The 21,797-nt window shown below is 36.6% G+C and overlaps 1 protein-coding gene across 5 annotated transcripts in view; it reads right to left on the reverse strand.

Moving 5' to 3' along the window:
* Nucleotides 1-21,797, reverse strand: part of PHF20L1 (PHD finger protein 20 like 1) — a 50,745-nt gene that overhangs the window by 28,455 nt on the left and 493 nt on the right. For 3 of the 5 annotated variants that reach the window (XM_027645542.1, XM_027645541.1, XM_027645540.1), the window contains exons 2-9: nucleotides 21,384-21,489; nucleotides 14,240-14,411; nucleotides 14,002-14,086; nucleotides 13,150-13,238; nucleotides 10,953-11,015; nucleotides 7,135-7,342; nucleotides 6,348-6,479; nucleotides 3,534-3,616 (exon numbers count right to left, since the gene is read on the reverse strand). In XM_027645542.1, the coding sequence (XP_027501343.1) occupies nucleotides 3,534-3,616; nucleotides 6,348-6,479; nucleotides 7,135-7,342; nucleotides 10,953-11,015; nucleotides 13,150-13,238; nucleotides 14,002-14,086; nucleotides 14,240-14,411; nucleotides 21,384-21,466 (915 nt within the window). In that variant the 5' untranslated portion in view covers nucleotides 21,467-21,489. The remainder of the gene's footprint in view (nucleotides 1-3,533; nucleotides 3,617-6,347; nucleotides 6,480-7,134; nucleotides 7,343-10,952; nucleotides 11,016-13,149; nucleotides 13,239-14,001; nucleotides 14,087-14,239; nucleotides 14,412-21,383; nucleotides 21,490-21,797) is intronic. The other 2 variants (XM_027645544.1, XM_027645543.1) reach the window with 1 other exon arrangement.

Here is a 21,797-nt window from a genome sequence, read left to right on the forward strand (position 1 = left end):
GTTCTTACTATTTGAAATACCTGAAAAAAGCCCAAAAAGAAAATATTCTTCCTCTATTTCCGATTTAAAAATTCACTGGTCTTTCATCTCCAGTTGACCAGGACTGTCAGTGCAGTCTGATGTATAACCCGGAGAACACTTGTTACAGGCCGGAATACAGACACTGATGTACAATCACAGAACATCTGAGGTTGGAAGGGAGCCATAAGGATCACTGAGTCCAACTCCCTGCTCCTTGCAGGACTGGTTACTGCTGAACCATATGACTGAGAGTGTTGTCCAGACACTCCCTGAACTCTGGCACTGCTACAAACAAACAAACCTTCCTCAGGGGATTGAAGTTTTAAAAAAAGTTGCCAAAATCTTCCCTGCATGGTCATTTCCCTGATCATAGCCAAAAAAAAAAAAATAATTAAGAAGTTCCTCAAGAAATCCATATTTAACATGAAAAAAATCTGTATTTTTGAGAATCTGAAAAAGTTGATAATGCTCCCTTAAGTAATGCCAGAAAACAACAAAAGGTTTCCAAATACTGAGCACACTCTCACACAACCCCTTTCAGTGCTGGGAGTCTGGATTTCACCACATTATATGTTTGTGCAAACATGAAGAAATCACAACTTCTAGCACCACAGGGTTAAATAGATTGCTAACTGTTGGAGAAAAAACGAGCAGATAAAGAGTTAAAACAGTTTTTGAAGGAAACAAAGTCAACACATAAAGCAGCTTTCCAAATTCATCAATTTTCATCCTTCTTAACACACACTATTATTTTTAGACCGTTAGCATGCATTGACAGACATTGGCATTTTAAATTTTTAACTGGAAGGTCTTCCTGCATTACTAAAACCGTGAATGTGTTACAACTTGCCTAATAAGGGCAAACTACAATATCTGAACATAATTCCTTAAGCCTGTCCCCTTTCTTGTCTCAGTTACATCACACAGCATAGCAGCATCTAATAAAACCATAACTAACAAAGCAGAAAGGTACTTCTAGAACTTGTGCAGCAATTTATCCAAACTAAAAACATTTCATCTCTGGTGATTTGAGGGTATTATTGAGTTTTGTTATAAATTGCAATTTTATTTTCCACTGGAACTTTCCATGTTCCAGTGGAGGAAAAACAAAAAAGGTAAAATAAAACCCCACAAGCGCACATTCTATGTCTGTAAAAGGGCACCCTTGAATGCTACATGAATTGCTCGCTGGAATTATCCTGTAAAGGTCCGGTGCAAAACATCCCAGTCAGCAGACACCAGTGCTACCTCGAATAACTCAATTACACGCATACTAAGTGCAGTTTATTCATTTAAATAAAATATTCCATGGACCATGGAGGATACCTATGCTGGTTATGAGAGGTATTACCAGAAATTAATTAGAGTCGTAACTTGTAAATAAACAATTTTATTGTTCATCTTCACAGATGTGAAAGACATACTACAGCATCCATTACTTTCAAATTACAAAGTTATTTAAACAAGATTAAAAAAATTAAATTAAGATTTTGATAAGGTGCTTAACCTCTTAACAGGACAAATTAACATTAAAAACCTTAATGAATTAATGTTATCCATCTAATCAGGTCTTGGTCAAAAGGAAATATAACATGACATACCCTAATACAATTAAATAAACTACTGTATCTGCAACTAATTGTCTGAGGTTTTGGGTTTAAGACAACTGCAAACTAAAAATATATAAACAAAAACTTCCATCAACAAAGTCAGTTTTCGGCTATTGGCCTGAATACTTCTACTACCATGTTCTGTATTACATTATTAAAAAAACCCTACAAGATATTTTACCCATTCAATTTTATAGCAGTAGCAGACAAAACCTCTAAGGAATGTCAGCTTCACTACTGGAACACTTTTGGGGAGGTTTATAACTTGGCCATTTTAATTTAATTTTGGGCAGAAACTTAGTGAAAAAAGCTTTAAGGTCAAAAATTTTCCTCCCCACAGTCAATCATTTAAATCTTTGTAAGGTTTCAGGTTTTAGTTAGTTAGCAAGGGAATAGGACAATTTGGGATTTTAGATGCCTCTTTAATTGAGCTTAACTAGTATTTTCAAAAAATGAGGTTTTTCAGACCATTAGCATGTAAACAATGACAGAGACATCTTTCTTTTTTTATATCTGATCAATAAACAGGAACAGTCGAGTTACTAAGTCTAAGAAGTAACAAAAAGGTTATAGTAAATATGCACCGCAGTTTATACTGTTGCATACACAGTCTATGTAAACCACAAAGTCCCATTCACCGCAATGGGATTCTGCATGGCAAGATTTACATTGTAATGATTCTTCCAAAAAAACAACATGCTGTAAGCCATTTCACAGTTTTTTGCACATTGAAAATATCACACACAGTAGCAAGAAAAATCATAGCATCTTTAATATGCAAAAATTTGAGAAATGGAATGCCGTGTCAATACACTGTAAACCTTTATGCAAAATATCGGTCAATGCATCGGCACCACGGCGGCTCCGCCGGCCCTTACAGTGACAGCATCAAAAACAGAGAATCAGGTTCCACTGACAAAACTTGCATCCAATGCAGCGTCAATGGGAAAACCAGAGCAATGAAATCATGTATCAGCTCTAAAGAACCAGTACAACCAAAATATCAAATCAAGTTTGGGGTAGGGACTGTTCGTAGAGTGTGCCGGGGGCTAAAGAACAGAAGTGCTTGTTAAAGAATTACAGGCAGCAAGGTTGTTAGGTTCAAATGCTGCTGTTAAAGAAGAATGAAAATGCATACAAAAAAGCTGTATTAAAACTACATTAAGGCTCTGATTTAAATCATTGGAAAACAAAGGTGTCCTGAATCAAGACTACTGTTCATCCTCAGCTTGCTTTACCGTGCTCAGGCATTCAGCCCTTTTTATATGCAAGTAACTGCACAACTGGGAGTCAAGCAATGCCTGAAAACAGTGAAATAAGCTAAAGACAAAATGGCAGCCTCCAGGTCCTGCCAATATGCAGGTTTAAAAAATCAGACCCTTAACATTATTTAAAAGTTTCTTTTTTGTATTTATTAAAATACACACCCTTGCAAAATGTATGGCTCATTGAGCAGTTCATAAAACACATACAAGCCTACAACACCAAATTCTTACAATATAAAAGAAACTTCTTTTAAAAGAAGTTCAATGTGATGTCAAAAACCCTGTTTCAAACACAAATTAAATTTGTGTAAGGGCCTTTTCCTAAGCCAGTCATGGTTCCAGCTATAAAACTGGACCTTGGGACGCTGGTCTCCTCACATTTCTTGTGTGGAGACTTCATTTTATTTTGTTTTCTGCTATTTTTTTAACACAAAAGCTCATTATTGAAATTCAAGTCAACACTATTTAGAGACAATTAAATTCCATACTACTGGCTCTGCCAGAAATGTAAACATAAGATAAATTTTCAGTTCCCTGTTATATCTGAAGGGGAAAATTTTAATGTTGTAGGTACTACATCTCCATGGCACACTCCAGTGGGAACTTTGCAAAAAAATCAAACTCTACCATTTCATACCTGCTCCAGGACTGGAGCTGTTTCTTTGTTGCCTTCCTTTTTTTCAGCACCATCCGCAACAACAGCTTTGGATGCCAATAAACCTTAGGAGAAAAGTTACAGATTTTTATAGTTAGAAGCACCTTGCAACAAGAATTTGTAGAAAACAAAGCAAATATGAACTGCATATATCTACAACAAGAATCTTTCTGAAATGGCTCCATGCAAAGTTGAACACTTTAAATTAGAAGAAACAAAAAAGTGTCAAAAAAGGACATTCCAATGATGGCATCCTTACACAGGAGGTACACCTCTGGCATTTTCACTGACAAGATGAAAATCAAATTATCAGTTGTAAAATAAAGCCTCACCATCTTTCCAAAGCCCCAGCACTTGGGCTTTAAAACAATACGTATGATGCATAAGCAAATTTTGCAATCAGAATTAGTTACAAAACTGCTCTCTCTCTCCCCTTTCCAGTCTTTAAGAAATCTGCATCAGAATTTGTATTACTACTTCTTAACTCTAACACATGCAAATCTTTCTGAGACAGAAAGGGATTTAATTTCCAAACAAATGATTCTCAGCAGTGGAGCTCCCAAATTACCTCAATAATGAGACCATATTGGGAGCAAATATATATATTAGAATATGTCACTTCATTCACAATATCACTACTACAAAAAACCTGTAAAAGACAAGGCAATATAAAAATAAGAAAGCTTTTTTCAGCAAAGCATATGGCAATAGCTCAGTTGTACCTCACACAATAACTTTAATTGCCTAAGTATGCAGAGAAAGAAAAAGTTCTATGCCACAAGACAAAGCAGAACTGATACAACCTGAAAATCTAAATAAAAACTCCTATTATAATACCTGAGGATGTCATTACTGGGGGTGAAGAACTGAGGTCCCCAAAAATAACCTGACAAATACATAGGGAATTCCTGCTGCGTTCCACGAAAAATTAGATATGCCAAAAATTAATTTAAGGTGCACAGTGCCCAAAGAATTATAAATTAGTGAAGCCTGAGCTCTCAGGACCTATTCAGGACATAAAAATAAAACAAAAATAAATAATAAACAATTGATGCTCCACAATAAACACCTGATGCTTTGTTTCATTTATTTGTTGTGTCAGATTAAGTTGTGCTTCAGTTTAGGTTAACTGAAAAGTAGAAATTTACTTAGTCCTATCACATAAAAACAAAATTATCAGGTAAAATTTTAATTCTGCATTAGGTTACATAAAAGATTTAGGTTTTATGGCCTAGAATAAGTATTTGGGACTCAAACTATCCTGTTTAAATCAAGTTCCAAATTGCAGTGTTATTTACCTTGACAATCACGTGTTTATACCAAAAAGCATAAAAGAATTCTCAAAATCAAGTGAAGTAGTTTTAAATACAAAAGAACAAGCTACCGTCCATGAGGAAGCTTTTGTGGTTCTACAAACCACAGATTCCCCAGAGAAGAGTGGTTGCCCTATCCCTGGAAGATTTCAAGACCAGGTTGGATGAGGCTTTGAGAAAGTTAGCCTAGTGGAAGGTGTCCCTGCCCATGGCAGCAGGGTTGGAATTAGATGACTTTTAAGGTCCCTTCTAACCCAAACCACTCTGTCATTCTCAGATTCTCTTACTTCTAGGTAGATGCTCAGTGCTCAGAAATTCAAGTCATTAAAGGAATCTAGATTCTGCCAGACCTGTCAATATACAACCCTTATTCTTTCCTCCTTCTCTACCCCATGAAGTATTTTTCTAACCAACCACCATGCCCCCACAACTGCCGCCGCAGGACTACAGGTTCACCATCCTCTGTAAGTAACAGCACACCACAGAAGCAGTCTTTATAAAAACCCATGTTCTGCCTCCGGGATTTTCATTCCTAGAAGGCTCCTTCTTTGGTTCCAAGATGTTAACAGATGTCTCATTTACCAACTTCATTTCTACTCTCCTTTGCCCATACTATGTACATCCTCAGTTGAGTCCCAATTTAATTGCTGCCATGAGCAGCAGTAGTAGAAGATGTACAGACTAGTGATACATATTTACAGAGACCTGTTCATTTCCTTACAATAGGATTTAGTGGCAGAAGATACCAAAACCAGCTGAAAAACCTGTAGTTTTAGAAATCATATTTACCTGTGCTTGTGGATGGATTTTTATTTCCTAAGGAGTTTTATGACAATAACAGCTGGTAGACAAGCTAATACAGACTGAGTTGAATAATCAGAAACCAGGATTTTGTAGCCTTTGACTTTACTATAATTTTAAAAAGTGTGTGTCTGTCTCCACAAAGGCATACTCTGCTAGCAGAGAATATGATACCTTTCAGTGAAAGTGAATTAATCCTTTAAACACAAGAAGAAATACAGCTCGTGCATTTGTAAATGACGTACTGTGAACTCTTCTCAGCAACAATTTTACTTTGTGACAAAACATTTACTAACTGTTTCTCCACAGCTACCCATAGTTCTAATTTACAGTGGTAGTATATAACTCCTGACCTTGTTAAGAAGTTGTACAAAGCTCAAATTCATCCAATAATGGAGAAAACTTTGCAGCTGGAGTTAAAACATACTCAAGAAATTCACCAATTCAGGATGACTACTGTCCTAAAAATCTAAAAAGACCAAGTACAGTCTGAGACCATTCTTTGAATGCATGAACAAGGTACATTTTACCACTTATAGATTCCTTTAAAATTCCCAACAAGTAAAAGACTGCAGCGACCATCTCCCTCATGAGTGTGAAATTACTCCAATACCTTCTATATAAACATGTATATTTCACTACATGAAAAGGAACAAAGTCAACAATAAAAAAAATATTTTACCAGTGATCTTGTTAAGACGAGCTCTCTTGGCCTGAAATGAGTTGCCTAGATTACTTTTCCTCTTGTGCGATAACGTGCTCTCTGCCTGCACAAAGGCCATCTTTGGAACATCCACTACAGGAAACCCTACATCTAAACACAAGAGAAACCTCATTAACTCACATTTCATAAATACATAACAACACCCAAAATACTTAAATATTTCAGAACTGCTATTAGAACACTGCAGTAAAGAAAATTTAAACGTCTATTAAAAATTAAGATGACACATTCTGAAGATCTAGTATTACGCACTGAAGCATTACATGCATATTACCTCAAAACTTGTAATTTTTACTCAGAATTATGAGAATTCAGCATTAAAGACTATAAAAATGAGCAAATTCATATGGAACCAGAAACAGTTTCAAACATCCATGAACATGGATATATCTTGCATATCGGAATTTTTTTTTTTCTTAGAACAATATCAACGATTATCTCACAGGTAACAAGATGCAGGAATATGAACTGAAGTGTACAATGAAGTCATTGAAAAAAACCAATGTTCTGCTCTTGATAAAGCCAGTCAGAAGTTTTGCACAGAGAGTGCTGACTGAACTAGATTTATCTGACAAAAATGGTTTCTGAACCAATTACGATTATATATCACAAAGTTATCATAACAGCAAATGAGACACCTTCCTCTAGAAATATTAGTTATTACTTAATTGCAAAATTAACAACAGGAATTCTAATTCAACAGTACAGGAAAACCAATTTTGTCTTTTATAGAATGTGTTTTTACCAAATGTTTCACTAGATGTAGGCTCCTCTTCCTTTTTCTGGACATCCTGCATGATTGTAGAGGTTGAGGTTTCTTCCTTTTTTGAAGGGACTTTTAGCCATTTTCTGTCCTCTTTATCCTTATTGCTGTTTGCGCTGGTTCTGGGTTTACTTCCTGCTTTGTTCTTGGCTGCTGCTGCTGCAGCAGCTTTGACCAAAGCTATCCAATCCTCCAAAAAGGAAAAAATGGTAAGTAAGTATTAAAGAGTGCCTAAGACTCAAACAGAAAATACTCTTAAACCCCAGTGAAACTTGATTTAGAAATGTTCAAGAGCAGTTAAATTTATTCTTATGGTTACTACTCAAAGACTGGTAAAATGAGTTTCCCAAACGGCCTTAATAAACTTAAAGAACTATCAGAATGCCACAGGAATAAAAACAAAACCAAAACTTAAAAAACCCACTGTGTATAGAATTATGACTGTACACATTCCCTGTTACCTACTTTTTGTGTCATTGCTTTACAAACCCAGGAGGTCCCAAGCCCAGAACACTGACATTTTCCTTACCCTTCTGGCTCTGAAATACACAATTCCATAGCTGTTGAACTATTATTCAAAGCTACAACCACCTCAAAGCCTGGTCCAGCTGCATAATTGAGCAGAGTTCTTCCTGAATTAAATTGATAAAGCAGGGATAATTCCTATCTAATTATACCTGTGTTTCTAGAGTAACTACAGATAGCACTCCTTTATTCTTTTTGTATTACCTATTATAGGTTTCATCCAGTAATTTCAATAAAGTGTTGTATAATATAATTTCACAATCCATACTTATTGCAATAAAAATGACATTTTTGATAATGGCTTATTTTGACCATACAGAGACAACAGAATTTAGATCTCAAATTTTTAGCATTTAGACCAAGTCAAGCCACTCTACATCAACAGAAAGAACTAAACACTTCCAAGGTTGAGACAAGCTGTTTCCACTAGTTTGGAGCAATCAGACTCCTGCCTTATGTCTCCTGACTGCAAAAACTGTAACTTGATCCTTCTGACTGAAGTATTTTTTTTAATTCTCTGTAACATCAAGGTACAGATTTTTTCCATGCAGAAGTTATATGTGATATAAAAGGCAATAGCAGTCAATGATCCACCAGGTAGAATTAAGCATCTGAGTGTTCTGAATGATAATTCATTTACTAAATGGCAGTCTGGTTGCACAAGTACTACTACACACAAAACAAGTATGAAAAAGACTATTTTTTGTCTAGTTATAAGAGTAGTTTACAAACAGTAATTCCCCCCCCCACAGTTGTAGACAGACTCAGTTTTATTCTGGAGTATTTCCTTGTTGTTATGTCACCATGAGATACCTTAAGTAGCTTGATTTTACAAATCTTGTTTCAATGCAACTTTTCCCACTCATTACGTATTATAAGCCTTGCAAGTTTCTGTTCTACTGAGAGTCTTCTTTACCTTCGTTGATGTATGAGAAAAGCATAACACAAATACAGAGCACTACTTCTTGTATCATGCTTTTCCTTTTCCACAGCTCAATACTTTTAAGTAACTGCTTTACGTGGGTTATGCTTCTACTTTGCATCAAGCTATGTACTTAGAAACACCAACAGTTTTGATTCCTCTAAGATAAAGTGTTCCATGTCCACACTGTCAGTGCAGTTGCACACACTCAGACTAGTCAGCAGCAAAGTTTGGAAGCACTTTGGCAACATTCACACAACAGGCAACTACCGAGGCCATTTGGTGATGTGCCAGCACCAACGAGCATGTCTAAGTGCCAGCTGCAGTCAATCAAAAGCGCATATATCTCTTTTTTGGCCAGCCAAAACAAGCATACACATTAGCTCCAGTCCATCCAGAGCCTTGCCCATCCAGCAGGACAAAAAATGGATTGAGCTATTTATGGTGGCGAGGAATTAGGAGACCTGAGAGTAGAAGTCTTACACTGTACCCTGGCCAAGGGATGAAGAGGACCAGTAACATGGCTGGAGCTTGGATCTTTTGATAAAAGTGGGAAGGAAAGGAAGTGCAGCCTGTGTCAAAATAGCTTCTAAAGGGCATTCTAATTTTCAGTCAAGCTAAGCACCCTGAATCAAAAGCTTTCAAGAAGATACCAAGCTTCAAGGACCAAGTTGAACCAAGTATCCTGTCCTACCGGCAGCTGTTTTGGTGCAACACAACAGGGTTTTTGTTTGTACTTAATTTCATTGTTTGGATACTGTTCTTAAAATGTGGAGCTTACAAAGGGCAGCAGGACACATAACAATGAAGCAAATAAAGGTTAAGCATTCAGAAGCCAGAGCAGAGACACAGTAATTACAGTGACAGTTATACTTTTTTTCTAGATTAACATGTAAATTTAAACTCAGTGAAGAGAACTTTGAGCAGTGGTGGAGGACAAGATAATGTCAAGTGGTCGCTTCCAACATAAACAATTCTGTGATTCTGACTTGGTCAGAAACTCTGTGGGTCCATTTTTATTCTGGCTCTGGAGTAAACATACAGGCACTAAAGTGACACAGGTAATTCCTGCTTTTTAACCTTGAACTGCTGCTCAGTGACTGCTCAGCAGCACAGCTCCTGACATGCAACAACTATTTAGCATCTAAGATGCTGAGGCAATTATATATCTTTTGAAGAGTACAGGAACTCCTTCAAAAAGATCCATTTGTGTGTTTTTCAGAATTTTTAGAAAAAATTAACAAAAAAATTTGCAAGTAACAGTGGGAGCCTAAAGCACAATAAAGTATGAACTTTGTCTCAGGACAATAGTAAGGTATCTACCCTGACAACCATAATAGCAGGACACTAAATACCACAGATATCACAGAAACTAGTTACAACTCTTCAATAGCAGGACATTTTCCCAGATCATTCAGTATACACAAAGCCAAGGATCTAAATATGAACACATTACAAATTAATAAAGTAAAATCAAAAACCTCCTAAGAGAAGGCTTCCCTATTTTTCCCTCGTGTCCTGATATCGCCTCTCTATTGGCTGTAGTTGTGTAAGTCTGCACCAGTTACTCTGCACCATTCAGCCTGATTTCCCACTTCCCACAGTATCTCACTCCAGTGAGTTTCTCATTTACACATACAACTTAAAAAAAAAAATAAAAATGTGCATTTCCTTCTTTTTTATTCTTCCTAAAATTCATCCTTCAAGTAAGCTAAGAAAATTGACAGTAGAAAAGTAGTGAGACACTGTAGTTAGAAAACAAAACATTATCACTGCTGAGAAAAACTGTCATTATGCTAATCAGATTCACTAAATCAAAACACAGGAAATTGCACGATCAAGAAATACATCAGTAGAAATTACCGAACAGCCTTACACATCAATTGGCTGAAACACTTGTATTTTAAAATATTCCTCTGTGTGACCTTAATCCTGCAAGAGTTGGAAGGCAAAACCGGAATAATTTCTAAAATCCAACCCTTGCATCAATAGCAGAATTCACACACACATCGATCTCCCTTCATCTGCCTAAAACCATCACCTTTTTGCTTCTCTACAGTACTAGATACAGCTGTTTTTCCTCTCCTGGCACACCACAACTCCCACACATTCATACATACACATACATAAAACATCAATCTATGGACTGGCTGATTCCACATCAAGCCTGGATTCCTTATCCTCACCTTTCAATTCTAAACAGTCTGCCCCACCTACATCTTGGCTCACATTGTCTCCTGTCATATCTTCTTTTTTCCTCTGGCCCATTGGCAAATCCATGCTTTTTCCTCAGCTTCCTCTTCCTGTGTGCCAAGTCCCCTCCCTCTCCTTCAAATCCCTCCTCAAAACTCACTTCTTTTGGTTCGATTTCCGTCACTAATCTCAGCTCCGGCGCTATCTGCTCCCTCTCGCGCGCCTGATTACATCGAAGATAAAACAAAAAACATGAAACAGAAAAAGTAAGTTATCCAAATACTTCATATGTGCTCTCACAAGGGCAGTCTCAATATCCCCCTTTTTTCCTCTCTGTACTCTGTAAGCCACATATCTGTGTGATTTCTATTAATTTGCTCTTATCTGCACAGCAGCTGAACCTCGAGTCTCATTGCACTGAGACACACAAATATTTTCCGCTCTTTAAAAATTTTCCCTTTCCACCCTCACAGCTGAGTCTTATTATAACACACTTATGCTGTAACTCAAAATCAGTTTTTGTGTTATAGTGTTTACAATCTCTTCCTTCAAGTCACACCAAGCTGAAATCAAAGTATTAACTAATCTGTATCTCTCTCCACGTAATTCAAATTCCGCTTGCTTAGCACACACCTTCCAAAAAGATCTTATATTTGTTAGATTTGCTGATGCACTAGAACTGGAAGGATCTTAAGTTTACACTGATCTCTTGAAAAGTATTATTTTTTGCTTTGGAAACAGACAAAAACCAAGTTATAGGTTTAAATTATGCATGAAGCATTGGATCTGATAACTCCACTAGTTTTCAAATCAATTTATTGTCTTGGCATTTTTTTTAAGCTTTACATAAATTTTAATAAGTGTTTTCTTATAAAAATCAATAATGCAAAAGAGCAAAAACATCCATTTGCATTTTAGGCTTAGACAAAGCTCAGTTTCAGAAAACTGATTTCCAAACCAAATCGTAGATCATGTTTTCATTCTGAAATAACACAAAAATATTCAGAAAAACAAGCATTTTACCACAGCATGATGTAGGAGAAATGTTGTAGGAAAAATTCTATCTTTCTCTTTGAAAGATAAAGATCTTCACACTTATTTCTACTTCTGCAAAATTAAATGCTATAACTAGTATCAATTAGCATTATAGGAAGCACAATTGGTGGTGTTCTTGCTTCAAGACAATTTAAAAATTCTAAATCCATCTTAGAAAGTGTAAATTTGTCTCCTTCATTCTTTCTCAAGATTGCATTGAAGCAGCCTACATTCAGCCCCTGAGATGCATGAGTGGCACCATGACTCTCAACTACTGAGAAAAATTAGAAATAATAGATGAGCTGGACTGCCACCAAGCATGTCTGGACAACATAATGGTTGTGGAGAAATGTATTTACTCTTTCTTTTTAAAGCTGAAAATGCCTGTGGCCTAAGAGTAGTAACTCAAGATTAGATACAACATCGCTTCCTAGAAAATCACAGGACAGAGTCGGGGACTTCTTTACACTGTCACAAAAGGGTTATTTTATTTCAGTCACAATCACATTACCCAAGTTTTGCCTTTTAAAAAATGAAATGAAACGCTGTAGTTTCCTAACTTACTGTCATACTGAGAATATTCTTTGAAATACTACACGCAGGTTCAACAGAGTTACTGTAAGACTGTAGCAAGAAACCAGGGTTAACATGACTATGGATTTCAGTTTAATCTCCTTTGGGAACCAATTTAAAGTAAAGATATGCCTAGAGACTAAATCATGTCCTCTACTTCACAGTCTCCCTCAACTTCCATTCAGCATCTCATCTTTAACAGCAGCTGGACATTATAAAAGATAAGAAACACTTATCTGTCCAAATGCCCAAAAGTTGTGACATAAGGGAGAAAACCTTCAGTCATGTTAATAAGAACACATGGGCAAAAGGTATCACAGTAGCAAACTAAAGAAATGGAGTAGAGGGTGGGGAATAAATAAAATTAAACAAAAAATTAGCAACACAGACTGCTGACAAACTAAAGCTTTTTCCTGAAGGACATCCGAGGGAAAAGTCACTGGATGCCCCTGGTTTTGTCAACTCTGCAAGACAAGACTCTGGGAACAGATTAGTTGGCAATGGAGTGTCCAGCAGCCAGGCATTTCAGAGAGAGGCAAGGCCACTGGAGCAGCACACTCTGAGGCAGCATCCATAAACTGGAGAAGCAAGGCAGTGCAAGACCTAGAATAAAGACTGTAACCTAAAAACTAGTTGTGCTACACGACACTTTTACTATCTCAAGATATTAAAAAAAACAAAAAACCAAACCAACAGAAAACCAAACAACTACATAAAACCTAACACAGCAATACCTAAAGTATTCTTACCTGCCCTTTTGCATCCTCTGGCATAGATTTGATATGCATCCTTTTAAGACATCGAATGACACCATCATAGAACTGTACTGTGAACGTTCCTAGAAAATGATTGATGCAATCACTGTGAGTACTTAAGAAGCAAACACATCTTGTTACCACGAAAGCTTTAGTAAAATGTTTTGTATGATGTATGAACGGAGTAACCAGGTGTTACAGGCAGCTGGGATACAGAATTTTAAGGAAAAAAAAAATTACAGCCTCAATAAAATCCTGCTTTAATATTGTTGCTCTTTGTCCAGTTGAACAATTTCAAGCATGTTTAAGCTATTGAGTCACTTTTGCTCATAATTCATTGAAAGAATTATGTCATATTTAAAGTGTCACACTAGAGAAACAATTCAACTTACAATCAAATCCTCATTTGCTTTATATTACAGTAAAAACTTCTACTTATGTCCATTAGAACTATCACCACTGTGAAGTATTTCATCTAAGGTGTTCCTTTATTTCCCCATTTCTATTGTTTTTCTTCAATAAACAGACTAAAACAATCACAAAAGTTTAAATATATCATTAACACAAATCAACAATAGGATGAAATATTCCTAAGACTGTGCACTGGATCTTCTAATCACTGATTAAAAACACTAAGCATTTTGTCTTCCAGGAGAAATTCCAATTTTCTGATTTCGTACAGATAAAATACAAACCTAATACTAAATTTGATAAACAGAAACAAATTCACTTAATACTGAGGCAGTGAGGAAAACTTGATAGGCATATCTCTCTTCTAAGCAGACTAAATCTACAGCATAACATATGTAAACAGACCTTACCTATGGACCTTACATGCATACATACCTTCTTTATTAATGGCTTCGATCTTTGCAGGGTAATATCGACAGTCTGTCCAACGAGCTAGGACTTCCTCTCCAGGTTTAAAATCCTATTTTATACAAATTTATTCATTAATATTTAAATAATTTAGATTTTTTTTTCCCCTAAAATGAATTAAACATTATGTGCTAGAGAGACTGAATGTAGGAAAACAAGTAGGACAGTTAGTAAAAGCCTAAGACAAAATAAATGTGCCACTTACAACAAATTCTTCATCATCTTTTAGGCCCTCTTTCCTTAATGCTGGTCGCTCCAAGGGTCGCAATCTATTGCTGTCCCAGTAAATCCACTCATCGTAGCGATGACTCCAGCGTTCAAAATGGACCAACATCTTCCCCTCTTCATAATCAATCTTCTCAATACGAGATGGATACCTTGAATGATAAACATAAACTGGTAAAGCTCAAAGGTTTGTTTCTTGTTTTAGACACAACAGTGCTTACACGACCATTCAGAAAGTTGTAATAAACATCTTGTACTGACAACTCTCCAAGCCTGAAAAAAATTAAGTTACTAAATTCGTACGATTTAGTTCAAGAGCTGATATACATCAGTGAAAATGGGAATGAGGCAGAATTCAGCTCCTTCTGCCCTTCACAGAAGTGCTGAAACAGATTCAGCAGTGCAAAGAATCTCCAAAAAAAAAATATTTAATTAGATCATTAATTTTTTTACCAGAGTTTATACTAGGGATGATCTAAAGTTAACAAAGCATGTATTGAAAAGAAAGATCGCAGCCAAGGACAGTTGCCTTTAACTTTCACAACCTGTTTTTCTAACCAAGTGCTACTGTGGAGCAATAGTAAGAGAGCAGAGCTTGAGTGACCAATTCCCAGCCCTACTGCAAATTCCATCAGCTAGAAAAGCAACTACACAGGAACCCTGTCAACACCATCAATTTTGAATACTTTCTCTCCAAAATACTGACTGCGCTGTTAAAGCAGTCTCTAACACTATGTTCTGATTAAAATATAAGTTTTCAAGAAGCACAAGCTTTCCTTATTTCCTAGTGACTAGAACTAAGCATTAAAACAAGAAGGTGTCAATCTCAATTTGCTCCTTCCTTTCCCCAGTCCTACTTCTTAACTGCAGGGATGTACACAGTTTCCCAACAGTTAAATATTTCAGGAGCCGTTGATTACAAGAAAATGATTTTCTAGTTACTACTTCAGCCACATACCACCCTCACATCAGAATTCACACAGTCCAAGTTGTTGTTGCATTTCTCTCATCCTTACATTTCAGAAACGCAAAATATTTTCATAGTCGTTCTTCTAAGTTCCCAACTTCTCCTCATTGCACTTCAAAAAAAACCCCCACAAAGTCTTAGCCTAAAACTGTAGACTCTCATTCGCCACTTTACTAACAAAATCTTTTTCAAGACACTTCATGGGTCTTCTTTCAGAGAAACAACAAGATCAACCCCCTTTCCCCTCTCAAGCAGACTGACAACAACACTCTAACAAGAATGGTGAAGCTGATGATCTGCTGCATCAAAGCAGAAAGTAAAACTCAGGTCAAACCTGGTTTAACTTTGAACAACCATATGCTGCTACATTTAGGAATTTTATTATAAAATTCCTTACTATTTTTTCTCATCTTCCCAAGTCTTCCAGTTTCAGACTTTTTACAACAAGACACCAAGTCTCAGGATAAGCAGGAAGAGGAGCAAAGTAGAGCAAAAAGTAAAGTTACTGTTCCTAGAGCAAACCTATGAGTAACAATGCTACCAAAAGGATGATACAGAAAGCATTTCATCAGAGGGAAGGAAAAACACCAGAAAAGCAAGAGGATGGGAAGTCAACTTTGTAGCCAACAAAAAGGAGAGCTTGTGCTACAGCAGTGAAATGGAAGCCAGGAATGATACTTTCTCAGCACAGTTAGAAATATTAGGTTTATCAGATGCCAGACACCTAGTGATACAAAACTATGGTTATTGTACAAAAATCAGCTGAAAGAGAAGATTCTCCTTTTCCTACACATCTCCAATGCAAACACTTTGTTCCCGCTATGGTGCTTCCCTACAGCAGTTTCCTTGTTAGGGTCGGGAGTTTTCCCAGGTCAGCAGCAGCCAAGTCACCATTCCAAGCACTGAGTGAGAAGACAACAGAAGGGACAAACCAGGAAATTACAGTACTAAGTCCTGGAAAAAGAAAACCAAGTAAGAGGGGGAGCTAAAATACAGAGCAGAGTTTAGAGACAAATATTTTAAAATTAAGGTACTGTTAAACAAAAATTCAGCAAGCTAAAAATCAAGAAATTAATATATACAGAAAATAAAAAGAGTAAAAAAGAGCAAAGCTAGTATGAGTTAATGAAAGAAGATATGAAAAATATTAAGCCTCATTAGAGATCACTCCAGAGACGAAATGCAGCACAAGGTACTTATCAGTTAATTTCCCCTTGATAAAAACCATTTCTGCAATCAAAATTTTTTATAATTTATGTTTCTCCAATGTATCTTAAGAGAGTGGTTGCAAGATGAATAGACAAAGCCTGCATTCAACTTCAATCCCCAGAGATGGAACCACCCAAGCCATGTGTGATTGGTTATTAGGCAACCCAAACACAACTTTGTATGGATTTAGCAACAAGCTATTACCCTCAATATCTACTAAAATTAGCCACAGAATGTACCACAGTATGTACAAACAGTAATATTTCACAATACTGATCTGACAGTGGAAAAGAGCAGAACATACACATTGTAGAATTTACTACTGCAAATTTTACACAGAAACATCTTTCTGGTGTTTTTGTACTTTCACTGAAAATAATCAATTTCATAAATTAAAAAGATTAATTTGAAGATGCTTACATCTCATACACATTGCAAATTACGAAGTTACATCTGAAGAAGTGCTACAAAGTGGGATACAAACATCATTCTTTACAGTACCAAATCATAAGGATGTCCAAGGCCAAAACAACCTTCCAGTCAGGTTAATTCCCCCAGTAAGTACTGCACGCTAAGTGATCAGAATGAAACTAATACACAAACAGCTTTGCCAACATTTAATCAGTATAAACCAAGAAAACCAAACAGACCAGCCCACTGAAATTCAATAATCAAAGTGTTCTTTTTGTGGGAAGAAACAATAACCTGAAAATTTGGGGTGTGTTTTTTTAACAGGATGCTAGAAAGAGCATCGACTAATCACAAACGAAGTTTCATCCAAGTTTCAGGGGTGTTTGTTCTTGTTTTTTAAAGAGAGAACAGGAGAATTGTTGTTAGTTGATGGTAGCTACCCAATTTACACATTGCATGCTCTCCATTGGCAGGTTCCCATCCCGGTGATTCCAATCCATTAGAGTTATGCAATTCTTTGGAAAGCTTCAGAATTTAATATGGCTTACAAAACTTACACTACGAAGCACTGGTCAGACAATGATAGTGTTCTAACGTTCATACAAGAAAAATTCATCGAAAACTTCCCATTTTCATTTCTTGACAGTGTAAAAAAAAAAACCAACTAAACCCCAACTATTTTATTCAATGCACTCAACACACAGTAACAGCTACTTTTTTCATTTTTACGTCATCGTCTTCCCTTTAACCCATCAAAAGGGATCAAATGTGGTGAATTGCCCCGTGAAATGGGACAACAAGCATTTCAAACTCTAAAAAAGGATGCAAGAACATTAGTAAATTTGTCCAAGTTTACACCTACCAAGTCTATAGACACAGTTCTTGCCTTCACAATTCTGATATCAAAACTGTTTCCTTCTAACTCGTAGAGGATATAAAACCAAATACCCTCCGTTCTGACTTCTCACAAATAGTGTTCTGGTATCTGCAGAATCTGCAAACACATATTTCTAGGTCTTCTAGTTTTTACCTATATATATATATTGTATTCAATCAACATGAAGCAGAGTCTTCACCACCCTTTCAAATACCTGTCACGTAAACCAGTCAACTGAAATCTAAAGCAAGGATTGTCCCAAGCAAGATTTCCCAAAGACTTACAGTGAGAAGGCTTCTTTCATACTGGGGGAAAAAAAAAAATCCATCCAGATAATCAAACACCCAACTAACCTATTTTAGTGACCTGCTTCCATTTCAGAACAACAAGGGCCATGTATCTGTACTTCTCTCATTACCTCAGAGTTTAGATCAAGCAAATTAATAAAGAACTATGGTCTCAGAAATACAACAGAGTTGTTTTCTTCAAAGCAGTATCTGCAGCTTATGGGACAACCAGTCCCATAAAGACATATAAAGACAAAAAAAGCATGAGATGCATCTTGAAACACAACAGCTTTGCAGGGTCAGTGTCCTGTTTGTGGGAGTTGACAGGTTAAGAACCGTCTTACCTGCAAATGCATGTCTGTGTGTATGTGCCTTACTGCTTACAGCCTCACTGCTGTTTCATTTGTTTCCTCAGTGAGAGGCAGGGGGGTGTGCACATTTATCAGCTTTTGTATGAGATCACAGGATAATTCAAGTTGAAAGAGACCTCAGAAAGTCTCTAGATCAACCTCCCTCTCAAAGCAGGGTCAGCTATGGGATCAGGTCAGGTTTTCCTGTGTTTTATCCATCCATCTTGGAAAACCTCCAACGCTGGAAACTCCAGAAACTCTTCAGGCAACCTGATCCACTGTCCCATGGGAAGAGATTCTCCTTGAACCCAGCCTAAATCTCTCATTTCAATTTATGCCTGTTGTCTCTTGCCCTCTAACTACCTGTACAGATTGGCCAAGTAAATTTTCTTGATTACAGTCTTGTAGGTATTGGAAGGCTGACATGGGACTCCTGAAGCCTTCTCCAAACTAAACAAGTCCAGTTTCTTCACTCTCTCTTCACAAGTCGTACAATCCAGGCCCCTGATCATCTCGCATACATCGATTTTGATTAGAGCTGCATTTCACAGTTTGCTTTAGTGAATTTAAATGTAACAAGTGGTCCAAATTCATTATGTAAGACAATGCCCTGCAACAGCACAACTGCTGCACTTGATAAAGCTGCAATTGCAGTTACCTCCACAATAAAGCAAAAATAAACACACCCACTGACAGCCTGTCTTTGCTGACCAGTTTGACCAGGATTTCTTCTACTCTGTCATGGTACATGACAAATGATACCAGTGACCCAAACACTCTCCGCAAAAACTTCATTTAAAACTACGGAGCTTTTAAGCAATAAACAGTCAAAGTACACAATGGCCTCTCCAAAGTTTACAGATCATAAATAGAACACCAGATTCCATGAGATGAATTTCAGCAACTATTACAGAGTTGAAAATTTCAGACATGCAGAAGTGCCTCAGAAAGCAAAAACATACTTTACTATATTTTTTCTCACATCCTCTAGAAGCCTTTCTTGATTAACATTTTAACTGGTCATGAACAGTGGATCTTTAAATGACAGCAAGTTTTCAGAAAAATGGAGGGAAAAAAATAAAACCCTTTCAAAGGCTATTTTTCAGCAAGCGCTCTCAATTTGTCACTTGCAGAAAAACTGAGCTAAGCAATATCACTGCTCTTCAATTTAGCTTTTGTTAAAAAATATAAAGAGATTTCATGTAAGTTCAGCAACTTTATTTTCTTTGAAGTCCGTATTTATGCATGCAAATCAAGGGAATGCATTCAGATTATATATAGAAAGAATTTAAAAAACATCCACCACCCCCTTATGCAACAGAAAGCTAAGAAAAAAATCACATGGAGTATTATTGCAACCCGTGTCACCCTAATAATAACACAACAGGAGACCTTCTGTCACAAGCTGTTTGGTTCTGTATGTGAATATTAGTTCATTTGAAACAGAGTTCTGCTTCAGTCTTGCTGCAACTGCAAAATTTCCATTATTAAATTTCTCCTCCTGTATGTGGCACCACCAAAGTTTACACGCATATAAAACCTGACCTGTTCTACCCCGTGGTACAGATGATGAATAAATTCCTAGAAAGTTCAGGATAAATTCTGTTCTTCCTGAAAACACCCAGGAACTCAGCTGCAGAGCTTGTGACATGGCCCATGCCTGACAACCCAAACCTACACAAGAACTCCAGAGTTGACATGCAACCCTCCCCTGTGAAAACAGTGGGCATATCTCAAACAAACTATACACTGGATATTCAGTGATATTTTTTTGATACAATTAAGCTGAAGCTATTTTTACATATTAGTTTTTGTTACCTAGTTATATTAACCAATTATCTCTTGTCACAGATGTTATAAAAAGTTGCATTAAAGTTATTTTTTTAGCACTACTTGGATGTTTTTGTTATCCTGGTATTCAGTTATAGAATCAGTATGTTGAAAACCCACTCTACAGGAACAGGTAAGAAAAAGAACCGTTCTGTAAATCAATTCTTTTAGAGACCATTGATTAAAACAAACAATTTTGCTATAATTAAAATCAAAGCTCTACAGATAAAAGGTTTGACCCAACTTTTTATACAGATCATGTAACTACTGGAGCAAACATGTCAATAATACACAGACTTCTCTCTCACTTCACTTGGAGTTAAAGGACCAGATATTTACAGGAGCATGCTGAGCTCACCAGGAATGCAGCAGAAAAGCAGGTACACATCCCTACATTTCCTAGCCCTAATAAATCAAAAAGTAGCTGAGAAAAAAATTCTGGGTAGCATCAATTTCTTCCATCACCTGCTTTAACAAAACCAGGGATTTTCAAACAGAACTAGCATGGCCAGCACACACCATCAAATTAGTCCACTTGCTTTAATAAAATTTTGACTAAATTTATTTCATAAGAACAGCTCCTTTCACAACACACATGCTGTGCAGCACGGTCCTTGTGCCCACAATTTTGATTTTATAGCCTTTGAACTCACAACATGCCTGGGTGGTTGCAGAGTCAGTTTTAAGCGTTTCATTCTTCCAGCTGTTTGATCCAAACACAACTGCACCTGCCTATCCCATGCACTCCAATTAAGGATGTTTTCTTTTTTTTAAAATCAGTTTTGTGAACCTATGAAGTGTGATAACTAAATACAGAACAAATCCCCTTCCATGCCTTCAAATGAAAACAAAAGAAGCCTTTGGTCACGGAGGTTTGCCATGCTGACTTACCAACCACCTCAGCCATGACTCTGCATTCCACACTACTCCAGAAATGCTCTTCGCTTACTACAGATACACAAGCAACCAAAAGCAAACAAATAAAAACCAACAGAAAAGTTTAGTTTGATTTCTGAAGAGAGAGTACTTTCCTAAAAGTGTACTGTTTTAATGGACTTTGGTGGAAACTCATAAGAAAGTTCACAAGTGAAACAGTCAATTAAAAGGTGCACTAAATTATATAATCAGATATCAAAGCACGCAACGTACACAAAATAATTACGCTCTCAGCAAATGCAAAATGTCTTCCATACCATTTCTGTAAATAGTCCAGTGCTTCCAAACGAGCACCAATCTCAAATGTGATTCCAGGACGATTTGGAGGCTTTTTACTCATCTTGGTATTTTCTTTTTCACCACCTTTGAAGGAAGAAAAAAGTTGCATTATAACACATAATGCTGCCTAAAACGTGTCACTGACAGCAAATATATACCAGAGGGTAGAAAAAGATGTGAAATTTTGATCCTGACTTTTCATTTAACTGTTCAGCTTACAGAAATATAGCCAAGGTCCAAAGAAGGCACTAAAGAAACATTCACATATATTTTTATTCAGATTTCTTTCTCTTCAAAAAAACCCCAAAAACTGTCATCAACCTTAAGTCAAAAATAACAGGAAAAAAAATCTGATGGTCATCTCTGGAACTGTACTACACTGTAACTCCTTG

This window comes from Corapipo altera, unplaced genomic scaffold (genome assembly GCF_003945725.1).
Source record: "Corapipo altera isolate COAL_440 unplaced genomic scaffold, ASM394572v1 51, whole genome shotgun sequence".
NCBI classification, from domain to species: Eukaryota; Metazoa; Chordata; class Aves; order Passeriformes; family Pipridae; genus Corapipo; species Corapipo altera.